General features: G+C 38.5%; 1 protein-coding gene across 1 annotated transcript in view; it reads left to right on the forward strand.

Annotated features, from left to right (window-relative positions):
• The window catches only part of UVRAG (UV radiation resistance associated), an 89,071-nt gene that overhangs the window by 52,488 nt on the left and 16,679 nt on the right, over window positions 1-19,904 (forward strand). Inside the window, exon 13 of the mRNA XM_056496571.1 lies at window positions 3,576-3,654. Within this exon, the coding sequence (XP_056352546.1) occupies window positions 3,576-3,654 (79 nt within the window). The remainder of the gene's footprint in view (window positions 1-3,575; window positions 3,655-19,904) is intronic.

Raw genomic sequence — 19,904 nt, forward strand, 5'->3', positions numbered from 1 at the left:
AGTATTGGTTCACCAGGGAAGGAACTGTTCATCATTGTGGCATCACCATAGAAAAACTCAAGTTTTGTCCAAAGTGACATGCCATGGAAGGGGATATGAGCTATCTGCCTAAAAATGTCCTGCATGTGTTTTGTGGTTTATTATAGATATGCATTATGATGCAGCTGGGTAACACTGGTCATCTGACTTGTATCCCAGTGAGCCCTATAAAACAGAATATGACTCAAAAAAAAAAAATCAGTCAAAATTTAGTGTTTGTCACAGTCCTATAGGATTAAATAAGCAAAGCATAAGATTCCCAAAACAAATGTAAGCTTTTAAGATCAAGAATCTTCTTTATGTTATCTTAGACCTTCAAAGCACATACTGACCATCTGGTTCAAATCAGTCTGGTGTGCAGTTTGGATCACTCTTATCCAGAGTTCTCCACCTTCTGAATTCAAAGTGGGGCTTGTTTAACTTCAGCATCTTTGGCATAATTCTCATAGATGCTAAAGCCACCTTTATGCATGCCTGCTGGCTGATTATTTGCTTAATCTCTCCTAGTTCTTGTGCTTTTCCCCAGTACAGACTCTTACCATTGCTGACATGTCTTGAAAGCAGTGGAAACACCAGGTGCAGAAACAGCTCCAGATGGGGGTAAACCTGTTACAAGTTACTAAACATGGTGGGTTTTTTCTTGCATCAGATTAATGTTCTCTGAACCACGATCTTCTTTACAAGTCACTATTAAAATTACTATTGCTGTATTGCCTGTCTCTTTATGTACAGAAATTGATAACCCTCTGTAAACTCAGGTTGTCTTAGCACTGTGTCTTAAGAAGTCTCCATGCTCTTGAAATGTCATTTTCTGTAGCTGTATGTAAATGACAGCATATTTTTACAAAGGCATATGTTGACCCTCACTGAGCAGAAGCTGTTTTGTTCATAATTCCTGACCTTCACATAGCAGGTGCATGGTTTCATAGAGTGTGTAAGTATTACTCTGAGGAGGACCAGAGCTCAATTTCTGATCTCCATTCTGGACTGAGAACAAATTTCCAACACTTCATAACTTCTCTCAGATAATCTTTTCTGTTGCTTATAGAAAGGGTATCTGTAGCTTGTGTTTTTTGATTCTTTCCCCTAAACATATCACATTCCTTTGGATTTTTAATCTCAGAATAAATATCTGTGTTTTGCTTTAAAGGAGTTTAGTGATTTTTTTTTTTCCTCAAATATATCAGCAAGAATGGAAAGAAGGAAGCTGCACTTTGGAGTAGAATTGGTAGGCAGATGTCATTTTGAATTTTATGATTTGTTTTGTGATTATAGAAACACTAAAATAGTGTTTTTCAAAAGCATTTAGTATAACAATTCTTACACAGCACATGCAGCTTTTTGCAGCATGCCAAAAGGAGAGACTAAGCTTACAGTCAATGCTTTTCTGTGGAGCAGGCAAGAAGAATTTCACTAAGGGAGGCAGCAGTTCAAGTTGGGTTCAGTTATATTCACTGAAGCACTATATAAAATGTTTGGGTTCTTCTCCCTTGAGTTTATTGCTTGTGACCAGGCTTAATGGGGAAGAAAGATAAAATACAAAGAGAGAGGCATAAAATTCAGTAATATATTTTCTCTTGAGTCATAAATGTGTATATGCAGAGGCAACCACTGACAGTTTTCAAGACTTTTGTTTAAGTGATTATGTTGTGAAAGCTGACCTGAGGATGTACATGGTTTAAAACCTTTCAAGATTAATTAGTGGAAGTTAGAGGATAGAAATGTGAATATTGGCAAAGAAGCAGGATCAACATGATAAGCAGAAAAGTCTGATTTTCCCTTTTAAAAGAATCTGAGTGGGAGATGTCAGCAAGCGCCATAAACCAGTTTTTACCCCCTTTCTATACTGCATGGATCAAAGAGCTCTGTGTCTAATAATAGAATACATGGTTCCCATTACCAGTGACTTCATGAAATGCTACCTTCTAGAGAAACATGGTTTGTATTCCTAATGGTGCTTTTATTATAAAAAAAGTGGTTAGTTTTAGACTGTTAATTGTAAAGTTTTTCTTTAAATCTAACCCTTGATCTGTTTGGGTAGTGTAATTGGAGATATTGAAATGAATTCCTCTTGCTTTGTATTTTAGAACACTTACAATAATGTGTTGTGGAATTTTTGTAGTGTGTGTTCATTTTATTTTCCTGCATGGGGAACTAGTTTGATTTATAGGCCTATTAAGCAAGGTGAGCTAGATATATGCTATTCACAGAGATTTTAATGTTCCTCGACTTAAAGACCCAGCAAATTTGAAAGTAGCAGAAAACATGAAACTGACATCTCAACATTTGATCTGCTGTGATAGTGACCTGTTGACCTTTAGCTTTAATGGCACTATATAGTTCTTAAAATTACAAATGTACACTACTTTGGGGCTGATGGATGATAAAATTCACTTTGCCTAATCACCTTTCCAGAAAATGTGTTGTTTCTAGTAGATATTGATCTCCTGTATTTGTTATCTTATGTTTGAGAGAGACTTTGCTTTCTGCTGTAGTGTGGAGCTTATGTGGATAATTCATTCAGCATCTTGATTAGGAGCTGCTGGACGTGGTTCATGAAAAGGCAAAAACTTGATCCATGCTGTAGTTCCCATAAAAATAAAGTTTAGTTTGTATTAAGATTGTTGAATTGACCATGATGACCTCATAACCTCTGGTGCTGAGGAGGAGTCAAAAGACAATCCTTGGAAGTACAGTGTACAGCTGTTAAAGCTGTTTGAGAACTGCTTCACTCAAGCAGAGATTCTTTTAAGCAGATGTATAAAATTATATTCTTAAATGCAGAAACTGTCAAAGAGTTTCTATATTTAAGGGACTAATGTTTTAGTTCTCTTGTCTCACACAGCATGTCATGCTATGTTCTTATAAGCTGTTTGCTACATCTGGGTATTTAAAATGGTGAGCAATATTTATTACACAGGAAAAATAAATATCAGTTATAAAATGTTTGCAAGGGCTATAGTGATCTCTGATGCTGTGATTCAAGCCTTTGGTGCTTGTGTGAAGTTTGTTGGAAGGAGTCACTTCTGTTTTGAATGTTATGGTAAGTGAGCCTGCAAATTTCTTCTCTGTGTAAAGGGCTTTGTGCTCTGTCAATCACAGGATAATGATCAAAAGAGAACACCTTTTTTTTACAAGATTGTTTCTGTTTGGAAATGAGCTAACCAAGTGTGATTGGCTGAATGCAGAGAGATAATGTGGGATCTGGAATTGTGCTGTGTGCTTCTGAAATTACACTTTGATTGGTGTTGGATGTTGCAGCTTTGGCAGAATCACAATCTTAGAAACCTGAAATATGTTTAAAAATGGAATTCCATAGCTGAGTTTTGACATCAGTCTTTAAATGCTAATTGACTGGAGTTGCAGAGGGTTCCTAAATATATCCTATGGAGGGGTTCCATAGTCAAGAAGGGAAGTTTTTTAATCTTTACCTTCTCAGAAAAGGACTCTGGGGCTTTTTGAAGTTTACATAAGCTTCTGAATATCTTCACCTTAAATACTTTCTCTCCCCCTCCCCTTTTTTTTTTTTTTATCAGATTTCCTTTATATGCAAAAGGAGGGGAGAAACTTCAGTTTGAATATGGAGTTTATCTTCTCAACAAAAATATAGCACAGGTTGGTACACTTGATTATTTTTTATTATTATTTATATCCGTTGTCTGCTTGGTGTCAATATGACATGACTGTGCATGTGCTGTCTTGTGGTGCTGCTCTCTGTGGTGAAAACCTGTGAACTAAGAAAAATGTCCTTGAAAACATAATTTTCACTTTACAGTTTTGTGCTTGAGATTTTCTTCTGTGGTGCTTCGAGAAGGACTTATCAGATAATAATGAATCTTTTCCTTTTCAAATAGTACATTCTATGAATCTATAGACTTCTCACTGTTTTGAAAACTGTAAATATTCTGGTTTTTTATTCTGTCATACCTGAAGATCTATTACTATAATTCTTGCTCATGTGTCTTTAATTTTGCTGTATTTTTTACTTCAGCTAGTATTCTCATCTTATAAGAAAACACAATACATGGAAAATATAAGGTATTGCAAATGTGTGACTTCTATTTAAAGTCTTCTAATCAACCTTACTTCCTTGTTTTTCATGTATTTTTTAAAACATCCTTTACTTTGAAAAATGCAAGAGTCTTTGCAAACTTGTATTTGAGATGGCAGTAATACCTGCAGCTAACACATTTGGCGTGGAATTCAGAGAATGTTCAGAAAACTGGTCTGAAAGAGGTTTCAAGTGGTATGCAGTCCTAGGGCAGGGTGAGCTGCTCTTAAGCAGCTGTGAAGCTAATGCAGCAGCTCTTATGTCCCTGTGAAGAAAAGCCTGTGATAGAAGTTCCAATGCTTGACTGTCTTTGCCACTAGAGACATCAAATTTCTCACATTGAGTCCAAACCTGTCTTAACTTTGTTTATATATTACAATAATCTGATCCATTTAAGTCTCTTCCTCCTTGCAAATTTTCATGCATTGAAAAACCACTTTTCAACACTTCTCTTGTCTCACATTCTCCATCTGAATCCACATTTTTCTTGAAATACAATGCCCAAAGCTGGATACAGTGAGCAACTGTCGCTTTCAAATCATTGAGTAGAATGGGAGAAATACTTCCCAAGTCTTGTCCTTTTATTTCCAGTTCATTGGGTTCTAATAGGTTTGTACTCTTAAAAGCCTAGCAGAGTAAATCTTAGGATTCTCTGCAACAACAGCCCCAGGTATTTTCTGCACAGCAACACAAGAGAACATTCTGAATTGGTGCAGGCAACTTGTTTAATTCACATTTTATATTCTGTACCTTGAATGTATTTTTATAGATAAACTTTTTTTGTTCTTAATCATGTTTCTACTTTGGTGGCATAACATTAGAGGTTCAGAACTCAGTCTCAGCTTTATGCTGGCTGTATCTGAGCCTATGCCCTATCCAGATTACCTGATTAAAGTATTGGATAGAACTGGGGTTCTGTTATTCCAGGTGGAGTCCCATTTTGCCAGGACTTCAGTTGTAGCCATAAACCATTATTTATTACACCCAAAGAGTACTTCATCAATATCCCATTTCCCCAGCATGGTTGTGAGCATATTATACCAGAAAATGCCAAGAGATTTAAATTCCAGCAGAAATATGACATTTCTGTTTTTAACCTGTTTAAAATTACATTAATCTTACAGTTCTATTCTTGAAAAATCTGACTTTTTTAGGCTTTCTACTAGTGTAGTTTGTTTTTCCAGTTTTCTCTTCCATCATTTTTTTGCCATTCCTTATGCCAAATTGAAGTAAAGCTTCTGAGTCTTTCTGTGTTGTTTGTTTTCTAAGCTTGGATTGCATTTAGCATTTTCCAGACTTGCCCATGCTTAGTATATTTTGGATATTTAAAGCTAAAATATCTTGAGACAAAGTTAATCAAGTCCTACTAATCTTGGAAATTCACTTAGCCAGGCTGTTAATGTATCTTAGACTGTACCTCCTTGTTGGTGGTGTTAGTAATGGCAGCCAGCTGTTCACACTTGACCTCCAGAGGGAAGATTAGTGAGAAAAAGGGATTAGTCTTTCCCTCAAATGCTTTGATAGAGCTCTCTCTTCATTATTATCAAATCAATGCTTTCCTTAATCTCTGCTTCCTAGTTCATTCTGCTTACACTAGTTCATTCTGTAACTTGTGAGTCATTGATGCTTTGCTTTCAGCCCTTCCTGGTTTTTACCTTATTCTGGAGTTTGCCATTCAGTTATGTGATGCAAGCAAGAAGCTGTTGTTTTTTTCATCAAAATGATGAATTCTTCATTGAGCTCAGAGTGGTTGTCTTTGCTGTTCATGTAGTTTGGCTTACTTGACACTTGTGCCTGTAGTATTTTTTTATAGGAACTGTCACCACTTCACTTGTTTTCCTGTTTATTTCTGACTTGTCACCTCTGAGTTGTTACCACTCTTGGACCTGCTGAAACCTCTCATTCTGGTTTTCTTGTCCTGTTTCTGAAGGACTCTGGGTGGTTGAACACACGGTCACTCACCCATGTTGCCTTACAATTCCTTGCAGTTGATTTCTGAAATCACTAGTGTCTGTTTAAACTTATAAAAGTAAATGAAGGATTTAAGCATGTATTGGTATAAAAAGAGTTTCCAATTCTGTTTGGGGTCATTGGTGCTGGTGCAAGCTGGCCAGTGGCCAAACTTCAAAGTGGTTAGTAGAACACTAGTGGTTCACATCTTAATGCTTGAGACTGTATGCTGCTGGATATAAAAACATAATAAAAGTAAATTGGAATTTCTGGGTGTGCTTCTACTACTTATTTAATCATGGAAGTGTTACTGATGTCCACATAAACTGTTGTAGTCACCTTTGTTTTGATGTCCTTGGTCAAATATTGCTAGTTTTTATAGTTCTGCCAAGGGGAAATTCCATTGTGAAAGCAGAGCAGGTAGATCATGTGCAGAAATGCATCACAAAAACTCTCTGCTCTGGGGCTCACTTGACCTAAAAACCCAAGATTGTCTGAATCCTTTGTGTGTTCCTTGGGATGCTGAAACTGTTGAATTTACATAGCTTTTAGCAGACCTTATGGCTGCTTTCAGAGAAGTATCCAGATAAGCTTAGCTCTTCTGAATGTGTGAAAAATTAAGTTTGTATGGAGAATGAGCAGCTGCCTTTCTCTTATCTCCAGACCATCACCCCAAGGTGTTTGCCTTAATTCAGAGAACCAGTTCTCTTTGTGAGAAGTAAATGTAAATCAGCTGCTTATTTCCCTCTGTGGGCTGTGGGAAGGTCAGAGGTGCCTAGGAAGAACACTGTTGACTTCATTGGAATATGAAAACAAGAGCCTGGGTCTCTATCACCTCACTTAAATCATTCATGCAAGTTTTCAACACTGGCAAACAAAGAGTCCAAAAAAACTCTTATCAACGTAAAGAAATATTATGAAATAATTTGTATAAGCTTCCCTGATTTCCTGGATTTTTATGTATTTTTTTTTCCTTTTACAATTACCTAGAATTCTGGCAGCAAGGAGAAATGTGAATGTGAACGAAGTGAAATGGGGTTGATATTAAATAAAATTACTGACATAAAGACTCTTCTAGAGATAAAGTGGTACTGTTTTGTAAAACAGCAGGATAATAACACTGGAAACCACATCTTGCACTCAGGAGAATTCAGCTGGAATTAGAAGCAGCTTAGTGCTGGCATGGTAGAGTATGTTTTGGAGAAACTTGCTTTGCTGTTACATTCCAAAGTTGAAACAATGTGTGTTAATTCTGAGAGTTCATAATAGCTTCCATCTGTATGTGAGCACGAATTGTTTCAATACCCGTATTTTATGTTTGTAAAATTGACTCCCTCACAAAGTTCACAGAGGAGCTTTTTGAGTTGGATAACATTATCTAAGGCCATAAATTTCCATTTAAGATTTCAGCTGTTTGACTCTCACTAGCATAGAAATGCAGGTTTTTATTCCAAGAGAAATTAGTCACTTATGTCTAATAATACCTACCAAAAAATTTGCTATCATTGTCAGAGGTGAAGTACAATAGAGTTGCTAGAAATGGGAATGAATTGCACAGCTCTCCAAAGCATTAGACAGTGGGAGAGCATTCAGCAAGTATTAGCCCCATAAACTCTGTAGCTCCTAAGTTAGGGATGTGTATGGAGTATCTGAGGAAGCTGAGGCTTTAGTAGGAGAAAGAAGTGAGCTCTTGTCCTGATATTCACAGTGAATACAGTGGAGTAACTGAGATTACACCATGAAAACCTCTTGTTATGGTGGATGAATATTAGGAAATCCCTGAAGATTGGTGAGGTTTTTTGTGGGTGATAAGTAAACACAGAACAGGGTCAAAATGACATTTCTTTGAGTTCTTTTTGTTCTGAACATACTGTATGGGTGGCACCCAGTTCTGCTGGGGCACAGACATGGACCTTGTGGAACTGAGCTCTCACAAGTGCTTGAGCAGTGTCTTGCTGCTCTAGGTTTTTTCATCTCAATTATTTAATTCTCTTTTTTAACTTTGAAGTAGGGAGTATTGAGAGTGCAGTGGCTTTGAGTTTTGAGTTGCAGCCCTGTAGAAAGAAAGCAACTTTATTGCTGCTTTACTGGCTGCTTTACTGTCTCTTTCCTTCATTCCCAGAGCCTTAATTGCTTTGGCCTGACTTCAGTGTAGGTTCTTCATTCCATATGATGAATTGATCTTAATTTAGTCACTGTCTTCCTTGAGGTGAGTGAGTCCCTAATGGGTACACACATTGTTACTGTGGGAGAATAACTCACCCAAAATTGTATACCCAGACAGATGAGAGTGATCAGGCCCTGCACAGGTTGCCCAGAGAAGCTGTGGCTGCCCCATCCCTGGAGGTGTCCAAAGCCAGGTTGGATGGAGCTTGGAGCAGCCTGGTCTAGTGGAAGTCTTGCCCTTGGCAGGGGGTTAGAATGAGATGGGCTTGAAGGTCCCTTCCAACCAAAACAATTCTGTGATTCTCTATTAAATGATTTCTGTACTATATTGGTCATTATGTCTAATGCATGCCTTTATGATATGTATCCATTGAGGAGAGCATGTCCATCTTGTTCATTGAAATTCCAATTTCTTTAGGTATTCAAGAGGTTGTCTCTTGCATGATACTTGACAGGCATTATTCCTTGTTCAGTTCCCAGATTGCTTGTAGAGGACATAACTTCAATAGAGCTGTAAGGCTGGTTTCTTTACGTACCAGTAAGAAGGAAATTTGCTGCAGCTATTTCTTGCGTGGGGCAGTCAAGGTATTTACAATCTAAGTGTCAAATGATTTGCTATTTCAGTCAGCTACTGAAGGACATCAAATTAATTTGCCTCTTAATCTTCCGGATTTCATATTTTTAAGTTTTATCTCAGCTTTACCACAGAACCAGAGGGCAGCTGTATGACTGTTGTGATACTTCTTATATTCTTTTGCTGTGACCTTGGTCACTGTCTCCCTCTGGCTTTGTTGGACATGGCCTCAGGAGTGGTAGTGTTCTTTCCTTGTCTAAATGAGTGGCTCTTGAAAAGCAGACTTGCAAAACCAGGTGTGAAATAATTTGGACTATTTTGCTACTCTATATTTCCTACAGCCAGCCCAAGGAATGAATGTGTGTAGCCTTACCTCAGTTCATAGAATCATACAACAGTTCGTGTTGGAAGGGAGCTTGAAGACCATCTTTTTCATGGGCAGGGACACCTTCCCTAGACCACCACCTTCTCTACACCAACCCTAGACCAAGTTGCTCTGAGCCCTGTCCAACCTGGCCTTGAACACTTCTAGGGATGGGGCAGCCACAGCTTCTGTGGGCATCCTGTGCCAGGGCCTCACTACCTTCTAAGTAAAGAATTTCTTTCTAATATCTAATCTAAATCTTCCCTCTTTTAGTTTAAATCTCTTCCCCTTTTCCTATCCCTGTCTGCTCATTTAAAAAGTTCATCATCCGTGTTTGTTAACAGGGCCTCTGCATATGGTGTCAGAGAAAGTATCACTTTCCAGGCATCACTTCCAGGTTTAGTGAAACCTGTGGAATATATGTTACACTGTAGAAGTTAAAGTTCTTATTTCTGTTCAGCCTGGATGCCATGCTTGGGATCCTTTCACAGGGAAAGCTTCTTTTCTCATCCTCATTTGTTTTATCAGACTTCTGTTGAGTTGTGTTAGACTGATGCTCCTATTCGCATTGGCATGGCTTCCTCAGCCCTGGCCATAGAATAGTTCTGCTTTCATCTGACAGTCATTAGCAACACAAGAACTTTGCTATTTGATGTGAAAAAAAAATAAATCACTCTCTTGTCAGCTTCCCCAAGGTTCTTTTTGTCATCAATAGAGTACAGATCCAGGGAAGTAATTGATGTCTAGCCCTCCTCTTGTATGTCCACAGCCATGTGTCCACGTGGTGGTGGGTGGCGTTTACATGTTTTGTATAATCTGTTTGAGAAGCTGAGCAGCCAATGCTGCTTTCCTGGGAATGCTGTTTTGTGGGTGAGTTGCTTGTCTAATGCACAAAGTAACATTCACAGAACCACAAAAGAAAAGCAATACTTGTTATATTGTAAGTGTAGTTAAAGTGCCGTCTTCCTAATAACTGCATGGAATTAAAGTAGAATATACTAGTGCCATATATAAGAGGCTGAACTGAACTCAGCTGTTAAACATGAATTGAGGCAATAGGTTCAGTTTCTGGCTCTGTTAGACTATCAAACATGAGAGAAAATCAGCTCTATAATAGAAACTAATAAACTTTTCCATGGGAAGTTGAACAGCAGAAATGTTAGGCCTAGAAGTTTGTTTTGGCAATAAACACGAAGGAGCAGAAGTGTCTTTAAGATTTTTGTGGGTAGTGGTGTATATGCAGTGGTTATGGCCCTTTGAGTGTAGGATACTGTGACTTGCACACTGCATCTTTTATGAGGCCCCTAAACTAAGATTATAAAACATACAGTTCAGAAAGAATGCACTGTCTGAATCCAAGGCCAGTTTAGCTACATACGGAAAAGTGTTCTTGAAAGAGCACAGGTTGAAGCCAGAGTCTTGTCCTTGTCTTGTGAAGTGCCAAGTTTTCATTTTAATGTGAAGAGGAAGGGACTGCACCTGAAAAACCACAAGGTATCTTCTCCAGCTGTGTAGAGCCAAAAGCTCTTAGGAGAGGTTTCATTCCTGAAGCTTTCCTAGGGTAACAGTGAGCTGATACTTAGCCAGATCATTTAGAATTGGGGAATTTATATACATTTTTTGCAAACTTTTTGGAAAGGCTTTTTTTTTTTTAAATCTTTCCTATCACGTATGCCAAGATAAAATAGGTTGAAATGAGACTGGATTAGCTGTAACTAAAGTCCCAGCTTTCATTCAGCTGAAAGTCTGCCTATCCCTGTCCGTAGGCAAAGGCCAAGACTAACTTACTCTGAAGGAGCAGATCTTGGCTGTTCAACCCATATAGATCCCAACACCTGCAGCCTAAGCCCAGGCAGTGCTGGAGGCTCCTGCAGCCCTGATGGGATGACCAGTGTGCTTGGGTGACTGGAGGGATGGAGCACTTCTCGTGTATGGACAGGCTGGGAGAGGTTGGATTTTTCAGCTTGGAGAAGAGGTGGTTTTAGGAAGACCTCAGAGCCCCTTCCAGTGCCTGAAGGGGCTCCAAGAGAGCTGAAGAGGGAGAAGAGCTTGGAGTGACAGGACAAGAGAGAATGGCTTCCCACTCCCAGAGGGCAGGGTTAGATGGGATATTGGGCAGAAATTCTTGGCTGTGAGGGTGGCAAGGCCCTGGCAGAGCTGCCCAGAGAAGCTGTGGCTACCCTATCCCTGGAAGTGTTCAAGGCCAGGCTGGACAGGTCTTGGAGCAGCCTGGTCAAATGGAAGGTATCTAGGCCCATGGCAGGAAGATTAGAACTGGACAAGCTTAAAAGTCCTTTCTAACCCAAACTGTTCTAGGTTTCTGTGAATAGGAGAGGTGGCATCACCAGCTGTGCTTAGAGTCAGTCCATCAAAATAATTTTGGGGGTCCAGCCTTGCAGGCATGTTCTCTGTTTTATATAGCTTTTGTACTGTGTAGCTGTCATCATCTCTGTGCATTAGCTCTTCAGACTGCAAAATTTCCTAAAAAAAAAAAAGAGTATGTTTTTAAAATAAAACCAAAATTGAGTAATCAAAAGGCAACTGGATTCCTGATATAGTTAATCTGACATAAACACATTGTCTGCCAGCTTCAGCTGCTTTGTACTGTATATAAGTTCTATGTTATAAAATTGAAAGAGATAGGGAAGTGGAAAGTCTGTTACCAAGCCCTGGCACAACCTATCAGTGTAGGAAAAAGCTGCAGTGTATAGTTTTTCTTAACAAGTAGGGTGTGTGCACTAGAGGCAAAGCTGGACATTGAAATATAAAGTGTTCACATCTGTGGAATTCCAGGTCCTGCTTTGTAAACCTGTTTCTTCCTTCAGAGCCTTCTCTCTTTCTGCCACGTGGCCCATTCCTTGATGGGTAAAAGAAATTATGGTAAAATGCATCTCATTTCTTGACTTGCTTTAATGCATAAAAATTCATCTTATCTTTTATTTGCAAGCAGGTGACAAGCTATGACTTGTGGAGTTTATTTTTTTTTTTTTTTGAGCTTCTGTTATCTTCACTTCTCCCCCCACATTCTTTGTTCTTCTGTTCTATAGTTTAATATGTATCTTTTGTCCTTCTTGGGTCAAGATTGATCTAATACTTCTGTGTGTAAGATTTGGCACATCAGGGCACAAAACCTTTTTTGAAAGCTTTTGGTATGTAACTACTTAATTATCCGTAAATGCCTTTCAGGTTTTTTTATATACTGTGGTTGAAGTTTAGAGCAAGTTGTTCTCCAACAAATGGAATAAAAGTGTCTGATGTATGTACACTTTTTGGTCAGTCCAGAATGTTTGGCAATCCAGAGCTTTAAAATATTTTGCTTTTCAAGAGACTGGAAATACTGAAGAGCTTATTGCATCTCTCTTTGCTGACCATGTGTGTAATTCATGTGAATATTTGTGAAGTTAATGTTGTGTAATTAGGAAGAAACCAAGTTCTGCTTCAATTTTGCATGTGTAAGTTGATGTTTTCAGGAAGACCAGTGCTGAACTGTCCTTGGTTTAATGCTCTCTGACCTCAGCTTTTAAGTTTGAAATATCATTCATCATGTGGGAAATGTAGTTCACTGAATGCTGGTGTTATCCTGATAGGAAGCAAGTTTTTCACAGGTTAAACTGTTCATTCTGTACTCCTCAAGTGAGAGGGTTTCCCATTTGATTCACAATCTAATCTTTTTTTTAGAAGTCAGTCTCCTTTGTTCACTGACAGTAATATAATAGATAGCTGGAAAGCAGTTCAGCTGAAATGCAAGATGTGGCTGGGAGCAGAGAATCCCCAAATTCTTCTTCCACTTAAGCTCCATGTCATGGGCTGAATCACTTGCTCTTTGAATAAAGCTTTCTTGAAGCAAAAGCCTTTTCACCTGAAAGAGCAGGGTTCACAAACCTGGATAAATGAAGCCAGAAGCTCAATTTCACCCATTTTAAAACAAGGGCTTTCCTGACACAACATGAAAGAACAAATGGCTGAAAGATTTGTGTTTACAATATCTAATGGAGATCATTGTTTGCCCACTGAAATAATGCTGCAAGTTCCTTTCCTGCAACATCTTAAGGTACAGGGTAGAGCTGCACTGATGTCATATGGGAAAACTGCCTGGTTTTGGAGTGGATTTATTATAATGTGAAAGTAACAGATAAGTGGAGGAGGAGTGTGTAGCACTATAACCCTAACCATATTTCCTCTGATTTCCATCCTGGAATTCTCTGTACATACCTGTGTATTCCCTGAGAATACTGCCCTTTTGGTATTTGTAGGTTGATATATAGGTAAAAAACAAACTTCAGGTATGCAGAATTACATTTGGGGAGCTAAACACACAGAGAAAATTCCACATTTAAGATGGAGGCACAGAATGTTACTTATCTTTGCCCTTTTGGCTTTTGCACTTCTGACCTTTTGTGCCTGATGTAATGATTTTTTAATACAAAAGCTCAGGATAAATGGAGTCATAGGAAATAAGTGTGCCCATTTTCTATAATCCAGTGAACATCAATTAGTGATCCTGAACCCTTTTAAGAAGATCTGACCTGAACCTGTAAAGGTTATGGGCTTTATAGTTTCATCTTATCAAGCTATAAATGCAGCAAGACTGCAGTAAACCTGATTTTAGTTATTTGAGTACTTCACTGGGGAGCGGGGGAAGCTTTTTGGAGGCAAGTAACTGCTCTGTCTTCTAAATTGCCTTTTCTAATGTTCTTTTATGAAACAGTTGTGGCATATGAGGTGTACCTTTATGGGCATGGGGGCCCATATATGCTGGGTCTTGTAACAAGCCCAGTAACTACTAAATTTTACAGGAATACTTTAGTTACACGAGTGACTATTTCTCCCAGCCTGTCTTTGACAATGATTCCCCTTACTGGACACCAGACTGAAACCATGAAGGATAATGTTTGAGACCTCTCTGGAGGGGTGTTGTGTTTACTCCAAGAAGGGTTTCATAAATATCAGTGAGAGAGTTCTTGAGGAAATGCAGCTTTTGGCTCATCTAAATGTTTAGTTCTGCAGTGTGTTCTACATGTACTCAAACACATACTCATATTTCCTTATTTTCTTGAGGTCCATCTCCAATAAACACTATTGCTGTGAAACCAAAATCCAGTATTAAATATTGCTGAAGTTTTAAAAATTAGAAGAAAACTGCTTCACAAATGTTTGGCAGGATAGTAAAAGTTGCTGTGCATTTGGAATTGAAGCTGCTGCTGTCTTTGAATAAAGATCAGATTTGGTGTTTTGGTGAATGCGAGAGTAAGAAGCAGCTTAATATAATTCTAGGGCAAGTCAAACAAGGTAAAAGAGAATTAGGTCTGTTATCAGATGAGAATACAATTTCCCTGATCATTCTGAATCATTCCTCTATGTAGATTTCATGCATGAATTTCCCCTGCCTTTCTGATGGAAGTGAATTGAAATTCTCCAGGCTAGGAGGAGAGGAAAGGAGGCTTCCTTTCCCAAGAAAGGTTGTTCTTGGGGCAGAAAGAACCAGTGGTGAGAAAAAGTTCCCATCTCTATTTGATGCAGTTTGTGAGAACTGAATCAGCCAGAGCTCTGTGAGAACATTTTGCTCTAATGTAGAGATCAACATTTCTGAACTGTACTAGTGACTGTCTTGGTGCAGGGACTGTGTAGCATCTCCAATCTTAGTTATCACTGTTACAGGTCAAAGTGAGAGAGTGAGAGGCCCTCAACATCAGAAGGATGTGGACCTGGTATAGTTGAGTCCAGTGGAGGCCATGGAGATGCTCTGAGGGCTGGGGCCCCTTTGCTCTGGAGGCAGCCTAAGAGAGCTGGGGGTTCAGCCTGGAGAAGAGGATGCTCCAGGGGGACCTTAAAGTCTCTTCCAGTGCCTGAAGGGGCTCCAAGAGACTAGGAGAGGGACTGGAATGACAGGACAATGGGAATGGCTTCCCACTGCCAGAGTGCAGGGTTAAATGGGATATTGGGCAGAGATTCTTCCCTGTGAGAGTGGTGAGGCCCTGGCAGAGATTGCCCAGAGAAGCTGTGGCTGCTGCACCCCTGAAAGTGTTCAAGTCCAGGCTGGATGGGTCTTGGAGCAGCCTGGTCTAGTGGAAGATATCTAGGCCCATGGCAGGAGAGTTAGAACTGGATGAGTTTAAAAGTGCTTTCCAACCCAAATAATTTTTGTGATAACAGGAAAAATTATTTTGTGATTTTGTGATAACAGGAAATTATCTTATTGATACTGCATCTCCCTTGTAAATGTCGGACAAATTAGGTTAGTTCAGACTAAACATGCTTTAAAAATAACCGATTGTAAGTGTCCTTCAAAGATACAGCATAAAATGCAGTTCTCTCCTCTTTGATTGCTATTTGTATGCCTTATTTACTATTGCTAAATTAAAATTGTGGTGGGAGTCTTTTCACATGGTTTTAGTGAAGGCTTTAGGCATACTGGGTTGGCTTGAGGAGCTTGAATGTGTATGCTCAATGGATTAATGAAGGACATGGGTCTTCAAGCATGTGGATGTAACTTGCTTTCTTGTTAGTTTAATACTCATGAATGAGTTGCAAAGTAAACATCTGCTTTTCAGGTGTAACTGGGAGATGGGCACAGGCATATGAAGATAAGTCATGATGTGCTGAAATAGCTGCTGTATTTGAGCTCTTCCTCTTGCTTGGATGAGAACTGTCACTACTGTGGCAGTCCTCTATTTGCTTCTTCTGGAAGCAAGATTGAGGACTCCAAGACTTCAAGACTTGTTATAATCACAATGGTTATTTTTCTTTTTTCAGCTTCTACTTCCCCAAAAATCTTAAAGTTTTAAAAACCCTTTTGTTTTTACTTCTAAACTGTAATTGTTGCTTACTGATAGGTTTTTGAAGTACGAACAATGAAAATTATTTTTAGATGCATAGTTTGGAGGTGCATTTTCTAAAGAGCAATTGATACCACAACATGTTTCACTAATGTTGTAGCTTAAGGGTTTTTCAGTAAACCCACATAGGTGTTCAGAGCTAGAACAGCTAGCCAGATTCAATAAAACAAAGGCAAGCAACATGTGAAGAGTTCAGTAATCTAAAATTTTATAATTGCCCCCAAAAGGTATAAACACACACAACTGTTTATATAGCAGCAGGCATTATTTCACTGATCCCTCATAGTTGTTTATATAGCAACAGGCATTATAACAACACTTCCCATTTTCATTATTGCAGTGCTTAGTCATCTGAATCCTTGCCAGTGCTCTGTCATACTCTGAAAAGTCACCCAGGATCTTGTAAAACAATTAACTATGTCATTTTATTAAAACTTCTAAAACTTAATATTTCTGTCCCAGTATTTGACATTCTCTGAAAACCTTATGCAAATGCTTGGCTTACGGCCAGCTCTGCAAATTTGATTGAAACAATGCTTTTGCTTCTATTTTTCTCTGCAGGTTTTCACATTTGTGGAGCAGATGTTCTTTTGAAATTCTTGATGCTATCAAGAGAAACTCCTCATATAGCTGAAAATAATTCAAAATTGCTTTTGACTGCCTCAATATTGCAAGATCTTTGCATAGTGTAATTGTGGGTCGTGTCCGCCCATTGTGTAGGTACAGGTGCTGCTACAACATCAAGAACCAATTGCCTGCAGTGGGGACTAAGGGAAGTCCAAAACACAACAGATTTTGGCATAGACTTGAATATTATGCACAATATGTACTTAAGTGGCTGCTATTTTGAACTTTAATAACATATTCTGGTTGTTAGACTGCTTCCACATGGCTTAGAACAAGATGAATATGGCTGGGGAAACAATATGAGAAATGATGAACAGATGAGTTTAGAATTGGAGTCATTCTGCATTCCCTCCAAGAAAAAAAAAAGATACTTGAGTCCAGGTACTCTGTGGTTTCTGGCTGGAAGTAAATGTATATACTTGTATACCATTAGTTATTAAATACTGCTGCAGGAATTAGGATAGGAAGTGGATGATTGTTCTTTGCACAAAAATGCAGGATATCATTATTTTTCTTAAGAGTAGGCCTAGAGTGGCAAACCCCCTAATTTTGATCTTGAGTGCACCCTGCAATTAGCCAGAGATAGAAAAATAACAAAATGGTTTCTTTTTAAGCCAACTTAATTGAAAAACTTCAATAGTCCTAGTATTCTTATAGACTTTATAGCAAAGTAACTGAACCTTTGCAGGTTTGTATTTAGTTAGTTAACTAATGATGTATCTCTACTGGTAGATTTGATGAGTGAACATTTTGCTGTGAAATTATTACCTTTAGGAAGGCAGTAAGCTTTTCTGTTGTCTAACATGATTTTAGGTCATGATTTTTAAGTCTAACAGTCCAGTTGATAAAATAAATCCTTGGAAGCTGTTTTGTTGGCAGTAGAGATGTTCAGATTGGAGCTGGTTCACTGCTGGGGACAGACATTTTCCAATGTAAGTTTAGACCATTGCAGAGAAAGAAATACAGATAGAAACTGGAGCAGCTGAATAATATTTTTTCTTATCTTAAAGAATGTAAAATAATTATGCCTATTTTGTTACAATTTAACCTCAGCTTGTTGTTCCTCAGCTAATGCTGTGATTTTGGTAGTATTAGTCTTTTAAGGAAATTCAGTCTTTAAACACTTTCTTAGAAAGCTAATACAAGTTTTTTTAAAATAAGTCTACCTTTCCCTCTTAGGACTGTTTTAAATGCTGGTTATTTTAACATGTATTGTTTTCTGTGATGTTGGAATATATAGGTATAATAGAAAATACCCACTGGTATGATTAGCTGGTATTCTGTAGAGAAGTTTGCCTTATAGTAATATTTCTTCAGAGTTCTCCATACAGATAATCTTTTAAGTTCTTCTGCCTTGAACTGTTCATACAATATGATGCATCTCATCTCCTGTATCTTGTTTTTGTGAAGTGTTGCTAGTAACTAGTATGAGAGCAGCACTTGGAAAAATAAAGCTGTGCCTAGACACAAAATGTTGGTATGGAAATCAGAATTAATATTTTATCACTGGAACATCATCAATGATTTACTCAGTCCTGTGGAGAATACATGGTCTTCTATGTGAACACAAGTCTTGGCCACCTCTTCATTTCAATTAAAACAGGCAGGTTTTTTTGGATGGCTGGGCCTGTAATATCCTGAAGAAACAATCTAATCTTTAAAATCTTATGCAAAGTGCTACTTTTGAAAATTATTGCATTGGAAACTTATTGTGGAGATGGGTGACTTTTAATAGCAACAATTGAAATTTGAACTGTTTCTCAGGAGAATCAGGTTACCTCTGTATGCTCTTGTTTTCCTGCCCTCTTAATTCTCATGAGCAAAGCAGCTTCTCCCTACATTTTTCTCTTTTTAAAGTTGATTTTGATGTTAAAAAGTACTTGTGTGAATCTTACTTTGACAGGTCACAGGGAATCAAAGAATGTTTGGACTGGGGCAGGCCTTAAAGATCATACAATTCCACCAGGAATTCCCAGGAGGGAAACCTCCTCTAGATCAGGTTGCTCCAGGCCCCATCTTTCCAAACCTAGGGCAGCCCCAGGTTCTCTGGGCACCCTGTGCCAGGGCCTTGCCACCCTCACAGCCAAGAATTTCTTCCCAATATTCCATCTAACCCAGTCCTCTGTTAGTTTGAAGCCATTTCCCTTTGTCCTGTCACTCCAGGCCTTTGTCCAAAGTCCCTCTCCAGCTCACTTGGAGCCCCTTTAGCCACTGGAAGGGGCTCTAAGGTCTCCCTAAAGCTTGGTTTTCTCCAGGCTGAACACCCACAGCTCTCCTAGCTTGTCTCCACAGCAGAGGTGCTCCAGCAACCCTTGGTGTATCTCCATGGTGTCCTCTGGATTCAGTCCTTATGACTGTTGTTCAGTGCCTTATTATTTATTGGATGAAGTGGAGTAACTAGCCCTGCATGTGTGGTGTTGGATGTTAAGAAAATTAAATTTAAGGGAAGGTATATGGGAAATGCTTTATAGATTGGGGGAAAAATCCAGTCCTTACTAATCCCCTTTTTTTTTTTTTTTTTTTTTTACATTGTCAGAGTTTAAGGAGAGGAGGAAGAGAAGTTCTGATCTTTTAAGTCTTTTAAGTAAAAAAAGCTATTTTTAAGCTCCCTTCACCTCCATGTTCCCATTTGTTAATTTGTTTGGTGTTGTAGTGGCCTGCATCATGCAGCAAAGCAGAGATTTCTTTGTCAGGATAGGTGAGAGTACTACAGAATTATGCAAAGCAGGAGTTAACCTTTGCTGCATTAATGGAGTGGTAATTTTGGATCCAGACTAAAATCTGATTCATCAGCTGATTTTTTTGTATGCTTCTTTCTGTCCCTAGAAGGTAGATGAGTTTTTCAACGTTTCTGGGATTGTGAATACATCAGCAGCAGCTTGTGTTGATGCAGACACAGGCAGTATTGCTTTGCTTTTAATCTGTTACAAAGCCAAAATAGTATGTATGCAGTTTGTGAAGACAAATAATAAATTTTTCTAGAGGTTTCATGAAAATTACATCCCAACTTTACTTAATATGCATCTCAGCTATGGAAATATGAAAATTACTTTTTGTAGAAGCAGTGGTTTTGCTCATGTTTGGATACTGGGGTCTCCCATGGATTCTTCTGATCTTGACTGTTGGAGAGATCCCTTAATCCACCTTATTTTTATGCTCTGAAACCTTAAAATGTAAGAATGAATGTAAAAAGGGGTATTCCATGAACTTTTAATTGTTGGAGGAGGAACAAATGTCAAGTTTTTGAGGTTTGTGGGTTATTTCTTCTTTATTTCTTTTGCTCCAGGCTAGTCCTCC

The sequence above is a fragment of the Oenanthe melanoleuca genome, chromosome 1 (assembly GCF_029582105.1).
Source record: "Oenanthe melanoleuca isolate GR-GAL-2019-014 chromosome 1, OMel1.0, whole genome shotgun sequence".
NCBI lineage: Eukaryota > Metazoa > Chordata > Aves > Passeriformes > Muscicapidae > Oenanthe > Oenanthe melanoleuca.